Source organism: Myotis yumanensis, unplaced genomic scaffold (genome assembly GCF_028538775.1).
Source record: "Myotis yumanensis isolate MYYU_CA2020_CCGP unplaced genomic scaffold, mMyoYum1.0.hap1 SCAF_17, whole genome shotgun sequence".
Lineage (NCBI taxonomy): Eukaryota > Metazoa > Chordata > Mammalia > Chiroptera > Vespertilionidae > Myotis > Myotis yumanensis.
This window is the reverse complement of record NW_027223768.1, coordinates 12,365,709-12,379,911: the sequence shown is the minus strand read 5'-3', so window position 1 is coordinate 12,379,911 and position 14,203 is coordinate 12,365,709. Positions and strand designations below refer to the sequence as shown.

Genomic DNA, 14,203 nt, shown 5'->3' with positions numbered 1-14,203 from the left:
TTAGTAGCTGTTTATATTCATTGGGTCATTGACATATCATATGTTCTGTTGCCAGTTGGGGCTGCTGCTCTGAGACAGAAGGGTGTGATAGTGAAGGGAAGCTAGAATTTGCTGAGTGAGGAGCGAGTTCCTGTGGGAGATGGCAGTGGCCACCGAGGGAGGCATTGGGTCCCAAATGGGATTATTTCTGGTGAAATGTGATGTGAATTCCTTGACACACTCAGGAGGTGTTACCACTTAGCTCTCTCTATGAGGGGCTGTGCAGACAACTGAAAGAACTCTGCTCCTACCCATTTTTTTCTTTGTAGGAGGAAAGGACAGCCAAATCTGCAGCCAGGCAAATTATGATCACGGTTATTAATGCAACATTGAAGTTCTCCACCTGCCCATCGTCTCCTTCCTGACTGTGAGTCTCCCACCCTCAGTGAACACACAACTCAATATTCCATTCCAAGAGTGGCGGCGGTGACAGTGAGGTGGGCCAGGAAGGTGTGGTGATTTTACCAAACTGAGTAACCATAAAAAATTACTTTTCACCCTTGAATCCTGTGGCCCACTATTCCAGGCACTTGGTATTCTTGCTGACATAGCAAAGATGGATTTGATCCCCATTATTTTATACTTTGGAGTGATTTTATTTTGCTGAATGTTGAAATATTTGGAAGTGAAACATTTTAATTTTTTATTTTATTTATTTTTATTCTTCTTGGAAGTGAAACATTTTAGAGCTACAGAAACGACTGTGGCCAGGTATATGCAGTATCCATGAGGCCTTTCCCAGCCCTTCTGTGGGGCTTCACACCAGTGTATTCTGAGGGTCCTTCCATGAAGGATCTGAAAGCGAAGACACCAACATTCTTTTCTTCTGAATGCAAAAGGCAAGGTGCAGGTGCGAGACATTAAAGTTCCAAAGAAGATGCTATTGGACAGAATATTTATTCTTTTTCTATCCCACTTCTATCCAGAATAGAAAAAAGACCACCTAAACAGGGGTGGAGGGGAGTTTGGAGAAAAAAATACAGAGTAGGATGTAATGTGTGGGTCTATGATCTTCTCTTACCCAAGACTGTTATGAGTAGTGGTGAATTATTATAATTATTATAATGATAATAATAATTATTATTACAGAAAGGCATAGATGTATTTTTTGAATAAGGCCTTAATTACAGTCTTAGTAGCACATTCTCCAATTAAAGGAGTCTCTTTAACAGTTCCAGTGTCAATGAACGGTCCACTCTCTCTAAGTGTGAGCATCCCGGAGCTGAGAGGACACCTGCCTCCCTCTCTGAGTGTCACCAAGGTGCCTGAAAGCCTTGTAGAGAGCCCTTCAGTGCTGTGGAGTAGAAGACATGTCTTGTCTTGTCTTGACATGCGTGTTGGAGAAGCTCAGTGGCATGAGAGGACATCTGAAAGTACCAATTATTCCTGTTCCTTTTTGACATTTTGATGTCTTCCTCTTAGCCATCCCGATCTAGTCACTTTTCTAGTTCTATCTTTAAGAAGATTTAGGTCTCAGTATATTGGGTTTTCCCTGCCATATGGATCCATTTTGGACTCTAAACTTCAAGTCTCTTCTTTTGTGGGCTGCTCTCTCCATTTGTTCCTTGAATGGATACTTTCCTGAACGATAGTAATCTCTATTTACGACTTCCTAAGGTTTCTCTGTCTGTTCTCTCAAGTTATTTCATTCATTCAGTGCCAGCTTGATTTTCCAAGATTGAATATTTTACTGATTGTTTGGCCTCGGCTTTGTGTTAATCTCCTTCAGCATTCTGATTCTGTTGATGCTGTTGGCATCTTTATCTCTATTCTGAGAGGTCCCGGTTCTTTTTTATTTGTTGGTAAAACCTACCACTCCCGTGTAGGAGAACTATCGGTGAAAGATATTAAAAAGAAGCATTAGGTTCAAAATAGAGTCACTTTTGTTAAGTCCCATCAAGATTCAATACCTAAGCTAATTGCAGTTTCAGCCCCTCCCAGTAGGGGAATTTTAAACCAACCAGTCTAGAATTGCTTGATAAGACCTTGGTCACCATTCCTCCAAAGAAAGGTGACCCAGCCTGAAACCATACTTTCTTATCTTTTGCTAATAACTTTCTTGTCCTGCCCAGTTTCTGCTTATAAAAACCTTCCACTTAGTACGATTTCTCAGATGCTGCCAGATTCATAATTCGTTCAATAAAGCCAATTAGATTTTTACATTTACTCGGTTGAAATTGTGTTCTTTAATAGAGGAAAGCAAATAACAGGTAATAAATAACTAAATAATCAGATTGCTGGGTGAAGGAGAGTGTGCATAGGGTTGGAGAGGAGAGTAGTGTGGGGGTGCAGGGAAGAGCAGGGTGGGGAAGGAAGTGAGAGGAAGCAAATGTTCTTAGCCCACTCACTGTCATTATGTGTGACCTCTCAAAGGAGGTGGAGGCCTTGTCTAGGTAGAAGTCATCATTCCTGGCAGGAGGAGGTGGCTCTTATTGCTCCCTTAACCCCATCCTTTCCTTCTGCCTCTTTAGGAAGCAATCAGGAGACTAGGTTTGCTCCTTGAGATGCTTACCCATCGCTGACAATAATCACAATGCATTACAACAGCTATTTTCAAGTGGTGTTCCACAGGAATTGTTAAAGCATGCAATACCTGACTATTTGTCAGGAGCACTGACCCCTTTACCCTTAGATTATCAAATTTTAAAAAATGACAACAGCCAACACAATAGCCACCCAATGTGAACGAATCAGAATTATATCTATTTTTTTGTCAGACTGGCAAAATATATGACATTTTTTGGTGTGCCACAGAATTTTAGTAATTAGTTTATATGTGCCATGAGATGAAAAATGTTGAAAATTGCTGCATTATAACATGGAGACCCACATTTTCAAAAGTGTGATTATGAAATTCAGCATAGATATGAATAAAGGCAAAAAGGATTGACTGACAGACTAAAGAAATAGAGACATGACAAAGAACATATTTATTTAAAAATTGCATACCCGCTCTGCTGGCGTGGTTCAGTGGTTGAGCATCGACCTAGGTTGACCATAACTAGAAGACTCTCTTTTTAAGTTCTCTTGCCAAAAAATGCCCCTGTTCTTAATTTTTTCTTAGAATGCTCCCTCCATTCTACCAGAAATTTATTTTTTCTTGGATGATGCTGTTTCCATTAACTCTATGAAGTGGAACCTAGCTATTCCTGGTGAAGTCAGTATGGGCTAGTGGACTGAGAATGTTTCCCAGTCAGCCCACTTAATTAAGTTCAAGTCTAAACTACATCCTGGACAAGCTGTGTGTTCTTGGCTTAACTTCTAAAAACCTCAGTTTGCACACTAAGAAGCTTAAGGATCTCTGCCCCCAAAAGTTATTGTGAATTAAAAGGGATACGTGGCCTGACATTATATATCCCATATTCCTGACTGTGTATTTTATAGTTATTTTCTTTTACTTGAAGAGCTGCCGCTACTAGCAAAGCCCATCTTCACTACAGTAATTGAATGTAGAGGGAAATTTGGCTGTAAAATTATCCCACCCTTCACGCACATGCAGTTTAGGCCAGCCGTGGGCAAACTACGGCCCGCAGGCCGGATCCGGCCCGTTTGAAATGAATAAAACTAAAAAAAAAAAAAAGACCGTACCCGTTTATGTAATGATGTTTACTTTGAATTTATATTAGTTCACACAAACACTCCATCCATGCTTTTGTTCCGTCCTTCCGGTCCAGTTTAAGAACCCACTGTGGCCCTCAAGTCAAAAAGTTTGCCCACTCCTGGTTTAGGCCCAGGAGAAGTTCTGTAAGGGTTTCTGTCCTTCCCACCTATACTTGTAATTCTCAGTATGTATCATTGAGTGTCCTGGACCCATAACTTAGTCTTGCACCTGCCCTGAAAATCCCAAACTTACAATTAACATGGACTTCATTTTCTTTGCTTCTTCTGCCAGGCTGTTGGTTTTAGTGAATATCACATATTGTGATTCATTAGCTTCTCTCTACACGTTTATGATTTCAACTTTATCTCAATTCTGAATACTAACTGGGATTCTCTTTACTCATTCCTGGTTGGTACCCTTTTACAGACTCCTCAACTAATGCTTCAAATCTTTCTGACTCTTTCCAAGCCTCCTATCTTTTCCCCTCCCCATCAGTGGGAGGATGGTGGAGTGATTAAAAAAAGCATTAGTTCATTCCTGAGACGAATATGCTCTTGAATAAATAACACAGAAGGCATTTAAAGGAAAAAAATCAAAATCACAGGGTTACCAAGTTTATAGTTAGTATGTTTATGTGGACAAAACAGAAACTTCCCCACATAATTATCATATTTGTAGACGTCGGTATTGCAAAAGTCAGGGAGTTTTTTTTACATTAGGAAGTCGGCAATTGACAGGAAATGGCTTAAGCTTCATTGATTCGGGGAGACTAATTCTAGATGAAATCTTCTTCCTTATTTCTAGGCTATCTCAGGGTGTAGGGTTTTTTCCTCCTCTCCAACTGTGGGATCTGTAATTGTAGTCATAGTGGTAGCTGGGCAAAGGATCAGTTTTGCTTTCTCTAAGTGGCCAACAGATGTGAATTCTCCTAAATTCCATTTTTCTCAAAGAAATTCACTGGGCCACAGACCATTGAAAATGCAAGTTGCTGGGCTTCATCACCTAGAAATTCTGATTCAGTGGGTCTGGGATGGAGTCCAAGAATTTGCTTTTTAAATAATTACCTCAGGTGATTCCATGCAGCTCATCCTTTTAGAAACACCGAGGTAATTATATCTTCACTTATTTTTACCTTCTTTTTGCTTCAAGAATATGATATATCCTATTCCTTTTCAAGGCTGATTTCACTATATGTGCTTTTAATTCTATTTATGCCATTTCTTCTGGGTACTTGAGTCATCAGTGAACATCCTTCTCTGGTATTGACAACCTCTTCCTTTTCACAATCGCCTTCCCCTTGGCTTACAAATACTTTTCACTCATTTAATAAATTTTTATCAAGTGCCTCCTATGTTTCTGGCACATTCTTTAATTTTTTTTAAAAATATGTTTTTATTGATTTTAGAGAGAGAGGAGGGGAGAGGGGGAGAGAGAGAAACATTGATGTGAGAGAGAAATATCAATCGGTTGCCTTTGACATGTATCTCAACCTGGGATCGAGTCCACAACCTGGGTACATACCCTGACCAGGAATCGAACCAGCAACTTTCGACACAGGATGACACTCAAACAACAGAGCCACACCAGCTAGGGCTAGATTTATCTTTATCAGTGTTTTTCACTGACTTTTCTTCTCTGCCTACCTCATACTCCCCTAAAAGCCCTTTACAGCCTGCTTCCAGCTTGCTTTACCAAGCCACAATTCCTGAAACTCTTTGCCCTACGTGCTTCGTTCAAAGGCATATACCCTTGGGTCCTTGAACACACTATTTCCTTGATGTCTTCGCACATGAAGTTTCTTTGTCTGTGAAGTCTGGAATATCGCATGGCAGATCTATTAGTTATGTGCCTCAGAGCACCCACTGATTTAAGGTCTTCAACATCTGGAATGCTCTGACTAGGATGTGTAGATGAGGACTGAGCAGCAGCTAGGAGCGCTGCTCAGGGATCTTTCATGTTTGGGGTAAAGCACACAGGGTGAGAGAGTCAGAGCACAGGAGTAGATAGGGGGACAGGGCAAAATATGGAATTCTGGCTATTGAGGGGAATTGGATGTAGGATCTTTGTCTTTTAAAGAGTGGAAAACTGTGGGTGGTTGTTTATAATTAGTCCATAGTGAACTTCAAATAAGGCGCGTACTAAGGAAGACTAGGTCAGAAATGCCACCCTCTGGAATTGAAGCTAATGAGAATTATTAAATGTGACGAGATAAATTAATTGTGAGGAGATGAGTTATCTGAAGCAGGGATCCTCCCTTGGAAATTGTTCTCTAAGTGTGTTGCTAATGAAAGAGGGTGTTTCTCAAGTGTCCCTCAAGGACATTAAGTGTTGCATTGAGGGTAGGAAAAGGAGAATCAGAGGTAGAGTTTCAGTTGGTGTGTTTCCAGCAGTGTCCAAAATGAGTTGTTTGTCTTATTATTGAGTTTTAATAATTTCTTTTAAAATCTGGGTTATTCATGAAGCATAGGACCTTGAAAATAGCTATATGAGCTAGTTTCTAGTCCAGCCGTGGGCAAACTACTGCCCGCGGGCCGGATCCGGCCCGTTTGAAATGAATAAAACTAAAAAAAAAAGAGACCATGCCCTTTTATGTAATGATGTTTACTTTGAATTTATATTAGTTCACACAAACACTCCATCCATGCTTTTGTTCCTGCCCTCCGGTCCAGTTTAAGAACCCATTGTGGCCCTCGAGTCAAAAAGTTTGCCCATCCCTGTTCTAGTCTGACCACCTGTGTGTGACAGTGAAGTGAAGTAGAGATGAGACAACCTTAGTGTTTAATCACTATTTTTTATTGTTAATTTTAATGCAGTCCAGTTATTTGAAACAAATATGTTATAGTCAAACCAAGGAACTATACAGCAGTGGCAGATTAGCCTTTCTTTCCCTCTGGGTTTAAAGGCTATTTTCCTATGTGGAAAGGCCAATGAACTATAGAGATAGGTTGGAGCCATTGTATTTCCATGGTATTGCTCTTCCAAAGTTTTTTTTTTTTTTTACCTAGAGCAAATTCTTGGGCAACATCTTTCTTGCTAAAAACAAGTCAGAGTCCTCATTTGGATTTCTTAATCCTGAACTGGTCCATCTCTGCTGTTTAAGAAATAATGCTCTCACTCACTGGCTAGGGAGAAACAAACACCTGGTGCCACTTTTTAATGACGCTGTAGGTTACTGGTGAAAGATGCACCCGAGAATAAGGGCTTGATGGTTTTGATAAACTGGGAAACTTCCTACATTACATCTTTGCTTTTAGGATCTTCTATCTACCATCCAATGTGGGACACACCAAAAATTATGGTTTACATTGATGTGAGAGAAGCTTTGGCTCCAGAACTGGTAGTATAATGTTTTGCTTTTTAAAGATGCAGGCTTAGTTTGGCATAAATAATGAATAGTGAACTCTCAAAAAGACACCTTAATTAAACCCTAGGCTCCATAAATACTTTATATTATGCTTCTAAATTTAGTCCCACACATTATTTATTCAACTCAGGATTTCCTAGCAATGTAGCCCACATACCCTACATTCTTTGGAAGGAACCCAATAACAATGAATAGAATACAGTCAAATGAAAAAGATAGAAACAAATACATTCACTTTTAGAAAGACGCTTTATACTAAGTTGCTTATCTGTTATAGTTTCTTATTTTTTAAATTACTACTTGAGTTAATTTCACTTCTATTTATTATTCATCATTAGAATTAACACCTGTGCTCTTGGACATATTTATAGAGTGGAGTGCTGCTACTGGAACTGTGGGAACTTGAGTTGGTGCTTCCATCTCCACAGTTATCGCCTTCTGTCTGATAATAATAATGGCCATCTTCTCTATTATCCTCCTTGAACATTAACACTAAATTGGGTGTGTTGGCTGTAGGTTGTCCAAAGCCACAACTCAAGGAGCTTTCTACTTGTCTTTGTCCATGAATACTCTCGTATCTCTCAGACTCACTACTTCTTTCTTCTTCATTGTACCCTGACCATTCCTGGCTATTTCTTCTTGATTGATTGGGAGTTGAGCCTATTTTGGGTTTACTGTCCTCATCATGAGTACCAATGAAAATTAACCCACATCTTCCTTGTAATTCATGTTGCTCATAACTAGGACACCAACTGGATCCAGAACCACATTGTTTAGGGCAAGATGAATGACACGAGCCATAACCATATTGTTCGTTGTCAGAACACTGACCAGATCCAAAACCACATTGTCTAGAGTTAGATGAGTGAGATGAGCCAAACCCAGATTGTTCGGCGTCAGAACACTGACCAGATCCCAAACCATATTGTCCGGAGATAGATGAGTGAGATGAGCCAAACCCAGATTGTTCGGCGTCAGAACACTGACCAGATCCCAAACCATATTGTCCAGAGCTAGATGAGTGAGATGAGCCAAACCCATATTGTCCAGTGCCAGAATACTGACCAGATTCAAACCCAGATTGTTCAGAGCTAGAACACAGACCTGAGCCAGATCCATGTTGACTATGGTGAGAGGCAGATCTGTGTTGGCCACAGCTAGAAGGCTGACTCCATCCACACCCAGATTGGCTATAAGGCTGACCTGATCCAGACCTGTGTTGGCCATAGCTGGAAGACTGACATGAGCCATACCCATGTTGACCACAGCTAGAAGACTGACCTGAGCCAGAACCATGTTGACCATAAGAAGACTGACCTGAGCCAGAACCATGTTGTCCATGAGAAGACTGACCTGAGCCAGAACCATGTTGACCATAAGAAGACTGACCTGAGCCAGAACCATGTTGACCATGAGAAGACTGACCTGAGCCAGAACCATGTTGACCATAAGAAGACTGACCTGAGCCAGAACCATGTTGACCATAAGAAGACTGACCTGAGCCAGAACCATGTTGACCATAAGAAGACTGCCCTGAGCCAGAACCATGTTGACCATAAGAAGACTGACCTGAGCCAGAACCATGTTGACCATAAGAAGACTGCCCTGAGCCAGAACCATGTTGACCATAAGAAGACTGACCTGAGCCAGAACCATGTTGACCATAAGAAGACTGCCCTGAGCCAGACACATGTTGACCATAAGAAGACTGACCTGAGCCAGAACCATGTTGACCATAAGAAGACTGCCCTGAGCCAGAACCATGTTGACCATAAGAAGACTGACCTGAGCCAGAACCATGTTGACCATAAGAAGACTGACCTGAGCCAGAACCATGTTGACTATAAGAAGACTGACCTGAGCCAGAACCATGTTGACCATAAGAAGACTGACCTGAGCCAGAACCATGTTGACCATAAGAAGACTGACCTGAGCCAGAACCATGTTGACCATAAGAAGACTGACCTGAGCCAGAACCATGTTGACCATAAGAAGACTGACCTGAGCCAGACCCATGTTGACCATAAGAAGACTGACCTGAGCCAGACACATGTTGACCATAAGAAGACTGACCTGAGCCAGACCCATGTTGACCATAAGAAGACTGACCTGAGCCAGAACCATGTTGACTATAAGAAGACTGACCTGAGCCAGAACCATGTTGACCATAAGAAGACTGACCTGAGCCAGAACCATGTTGACCATAAGAAGACTGACCTGAGCCAGAACCATGTTGACCATAAGAAGACTGACCTGAGCCAGACCCATGTTGACCATAAGAAGACTGACCTGAGCCAGACACATGTTGACCATAAGAAGACTGACCTGAGCCAGACCCATGTTGACCATAAGAAGACTGACCTGAGCCAGACCCATGTTGACCATAAGAAGACTGACCTGAGCCAGACCCATGTTGACTATAAGAAGACTGACCTGAGCCAGAACCATGTTGACCATAAGAAGACTGCCCTGAGCCAGAACCATGTTGACCACAGCTAGAAGACTGACCTGAGCCAGAACCATGTTGACCACAGCTAGAAGACTGACCTGAGCCAGAACCATGTTGACCACAGCTAGAAGACTGACCTGAGCCAGAACCATGTTGACCATAAGAAGACTGCCCTGAGCCAGAACCATGTTGACCGTAAGAAGACTGACCTGAGCCAGAACCATGTTGTCCATAAGAAGACTGACCTGAGCCAGAACCATGTTGACCATAAGAAGACTGCCCTGAGCCAGAACCATGTTGACCATAAGAAGACTGACCTGAGCCAGACCCATGTTGACCATAAGAAGACTGACCTGAGCCAGACACATGTTGACCATAAGAAGACTGACCTGAGCCAGACCCATGTTGACCATAAGAAGACTGCCCTGAGCCAGAACCATGTTGACCATAAGAAGACTGACCTGAGCCAGAACCATGTTGTCCATAAGAAGACTGACCTGAGCCAGAACCATGTTGACCATAAGAAGACTGACCTGAGCCAGAACCATGTTGACCATAAGAAGACTGACCTGAGCCAGAACCATGTTGACCATAAGAAGACTGCCCTGAGCCAGAACCATGTTGACCATAAGAAGACTGACCTGAGCCAGAACCATGTTGACCATAAGAAGACTGACCTGAGCCAGAACCATGTTGACCATAAGAAGACTGACCTGAGCCAGAACCATGTTGACCATAAGAAGACTGCCCTGAGCCAGAACCATGTTGACCATAAGAAGACTGACCTGAGCCAGAACCATGTTGACCATAAGAAGACTGACCTGAGCCAGAACCATGTTGACCATAAGAAGACTGACCTGAGCCATACCCATGTTTACTATATCTAGAAGACTGACATGAGTTAGATCCATGGTGTCCAAAGTTTGATGACTGTCCTGAAGTAGAACCATGTTGTCCATAACTAGAGGATTGACCTGATCCAAATCCATGTTGCCCAAAGCCAGAAGATTGACCTGAGCTATGTCTGTGTTGTCCACAGCCAGAGGATGGACCTGATCCAGACCTATATTGACTATGGCTAGAAGACTGACTTGAGCCAGACCTGTGTCGGCCATAGCCAGAGGATTGACCTGATCCAGACCTATGTCGGCTATGGCTAGAAGATTGACGTGAGCCAGACCTGTGTTGACCACAGCCAGAAGATTGACCTGATCCAGACCTATGTCGGCTATGGCTAGAAGACTGACCTGAGCCAGACCTCTGTCGGCCATAGCCAGAGGTTTGACCTGATTCAGACCCATGTTGTTCATAACTGGAAGCCTGGCCTAATCCTGATCCATGTTGGCCATAGCTAGAAGACTGACCTGAGCCTGACCCATGTTGGCTGTGGCTAGAAGACTGACTTGATCCAGACCCATGTTGACCATAGCTGGAAGACTGGCCTGAGCTAGTTCCATGGTGTCCAAAGTTTGATGACTGCCTTGAAGTAGAACTATGTTGTCCATAACTAGAGGATTGACCTAAACCAGACCCATGTTGCCCAAAGCCAGAAGACTGACCAAACCCAGGTCCATGTTGTCCACAGCTTGATGACTCACCTAAACTGGATTCTGAACTAGGCTCATGGTATCTCTGACTAGAAGATTGATTAGAGCCAGATCCATATTTTCCATAATTAGAGGATTGTCCTGATCCAGAGCCATGCTTTTGTCTTTCATGGCTCCCTGACTGACCACTTGAGTTGGATCCATGTCTTCTTTGACTAGAGGACTGACCTGAGCCAGACTCATGACCATAACCAGTGGACTCATTTGAATTTGACCAGTGGTCTTGTCCTCCACAACTCCCTGAGCTGAATCCATGATGTTGATTTGATTTCTTCTCCTGTAGTCTATTTCCTAAAGATTCATTTGAGTGAGACCTATGTTGGTCAGAACTGAAAGACTGATTCTGTGAGTGGGAACCATGCCCTTGTTCTCCACAACCGCCTGACTGATTTGCTGAGTGTGATCTTTTTCTATAGTTATTTGACTGAGTATAACCATCTTCTTCACTCCTAGACCTTTCTTGCTGATGAGAGCCATACTTATTTTTCTTATTATCCTTGAAGTGGCCCGAGCTTGACTCTCTCCATCTTTCCCCAGAGCTTTGCCTGTGTCCCAAATTAGACGAACCTCCTTGATGCCCAATTCTTCTGGAGCTGGATTGAGGCCTGTGTTTAATGCGTCCTCTGGAGCCCCTGGAATAGGAATCATTCTCTCCTGCACTCCAACTTGAATGGCTGGAAGACGATTCTTCCCCGTTGTCCTTCTCTTCTGTTTCACTATGTTCCTCTTGGTGCTGGTGTCTGTGATCTCTTTGCTTTGACCCTGAAGCTTGGCAGTAATCTTTGCCGATGATTTTATTACAAGCCTGAGCCAGCTGGAATATCATCAGAAGATACTCAGTAAAATCCACTTTCTTGTTATGGTCTCGATCCAGACTTTGCATGATGATATTTACAGTGTCTGGATCATCTGGATTCTGTACAGGAACAAGGTACAAAGGGCAGCTCTGTCAATATGGACCACATACCCAGATAACCAATTGAAGAAAGGCTGTAGAAATATGAATGCTTAGCTTACATAGGTTAAACCACATAGTCCCTTAGGCTGGACTGTGCTATCCTGAGCATGAGAGAAGGAAATAGGCAATGAATAATGTAGTGAGAAATAGATAGAAGAATATGCAACTGGAAGATTATTTTTTATAAGGAATGGGTCAAATATAAATGATTAGCTAATTTATAAATAATAATTTTGGATACCTATATTATATATGATTTTTCTTTATTTGTCCAGCTTAATTCATTGACTCATTAATTCATTTACTCATTTAACAGATTTATTTTGCACCTGCTATCTGCCTCTCATTCAGTTAGGTGCAATGAACAAGTCTGGTTCTTGACAAAATGGAACTTAAAGTCTAGTGGGCCAGACACACAAACTTAAAAATCAGTTTATTGTGATGTTTCTATGAGAATACACCAGAGGGGAGCCATTGGGGGTTCAAGGAAGTTTAATGAGGGGAAATGATGTCTTTTGAAGGATTGGTTGGACCCAGGTAGAGGGAACAATATGAACAAAGATCCGGAGGTAAGAGAAGACATGGCTCATATAGAAAGAACCGAAAGAATTGCTAAATTTAGAGTCTCAGCAGTCAAGAGACGTGACTAGGGAGGTAAATATGGAGCAAATCATGCCTTTGAAGATATGTTAAGTAACTTTGGACTTTATTTTAAGAATTGGGAGCTATTGAAGGATTTTGAAATGAGTGTGAAATGATTAGATTTGTATCTAATGCTGAGATTGGAAGTAAGAAATGGCTTGAACCAGCAATAGTGATGGGGAGAAATGGGATGATTGAGAGACTATTGATGAATTTGATGGAAGTTGGAGGATGGAGCATGCTGAGAGAGGAAATTAAAATGGCACCACATTTCTGCTTTGGGCACACAGGAGAAGGAGAGTTTAGTTTTGTATCTGACACACTGAATTTGAGACATTGATAGGAATCCAAATGAAAATATTTAGTATGTAGCTGGATTCAATGAGTTGGAGATCAAGAACAACATCTAAGCTCCCAGATATTTATTTCCAGAACTGACATTTTAAGGTGGTGGTCACCCTCTTTCATGATTTAGGAGTAAGATGCTAATTTCTTGAACTCAAAGGCTTTATAGTGTCAGCATCTCAGAAATGGGCTGTGGTCAGGATATTTTGGGCAGAAGAAAGACAAAGAAAGGGAAGAAGATACATTTTATCTACTTTTCAGTTTTTCTGAGGACCATCTCAGTTGTTGTTCCAGAAGAATTACTCACTTAGGACATTTAATCTATGAATTTTTGTCTTTAAAAAAAAAAAAAAAAAAAGGATCACTTTTCTTGTTCATGTTATAGAAACTATTATGGGGTCAACTTTTGACTTTGTTTTAAGCCTTTACTAAACCCTGTTCTCTATTACTAAGTTGGGAGAGTCCTCTAGAAATTTGACATTTGTGACAAAAGGTAGAAAGGGAGAAGTAGGGAATTGCAGTGTTTTAGTCCTGATATGGAGTTCTTACCTTCATAATTTGACGGAATTCATTTTCCAAAAATACTTTCATTTCTCCCTTGTTCAACATGGCACACTCCTCATCCTTGGTGGCATATTGGTAGAAAACATCGATGACAGTGACAATGCCTTGTAGGAGTTTAGGCATCTTTTTGGAGATTTAATTAACCTAAAAGGGAAGAAAAGGAGAGACCCACCTCTTATTGTTCCTTTTTCTTGCTTAAATACATAAGTAGTCTCAATTATTTGTAAAAATTATTCAGAATTAATGAGGGATGATTAATTCTGTTATGATCAAGAGCCAATCCAGAGTTAAATGACTTGTTTAAGTCATATAGCAAGAAAGTGATGAAATTAGGAACAGAAACTATATCTCATATTTCCATTCCTGAATGAATATAGGAGTGGTAACTTCCTTTTTTGGTCTCTTTGCCTCTACCAGGGATAATTTTATGAACTTTGTTCTGGAGCTGTAGAAGTCCTGGGTGTGCCAATCCATCCATTTCCTCAGTTCCTTTCTAGCTCTCAACCATCACACTAGGGAAGGACAAGTCTATTATCTACATGGCATGCCTGACTCCAACTAAGGGGTATCAGGGTCTAAACTAGACCCTCTAGACTTCTAGGCCAGAAAAAGTAAATAAAGTGAGCAAAGACAA

At 41.5% G+C, this 14,203-nt stretch overlaps 1 protein-coding gene across 1 annotated transcript in view; it reads right to left on the bottom strand.

Annotated features, from left to right (window-relative positions):
* The window catches only part of HRNR (hornerin), a 32,335-nt gene extending 18,643 nt beyond the window's left edge, over nt 1–13,692 (bottom strand). The window contains exons 1-5 of the mRNA XM_070397092.1: nt 13,555–13,692; nt 11,540–11,976; nt 10,751–11,089; nt 10,506–10,672; nt 8,208–10,466 (exon numbers count right to left, since the gene is read on the bottom strand). Coding sequence (XP_070253193.1) covers nt 8,208–10,466; nt 10,506–10,672; nt 10,751–11,089; nt 11,540–11,976; nt 13,555–13,692 — 3,340 coding nt within the window. The remainder of the gene's footprint in view (nt 1–8,207; nt 10,467–10,505; nt 10,673–10,750; nt 11,090–11,539; nt 11,977–13,554) is intronic.
* Nucleotides 13,693–14,203: the final 511 nt, after the last annotated feature.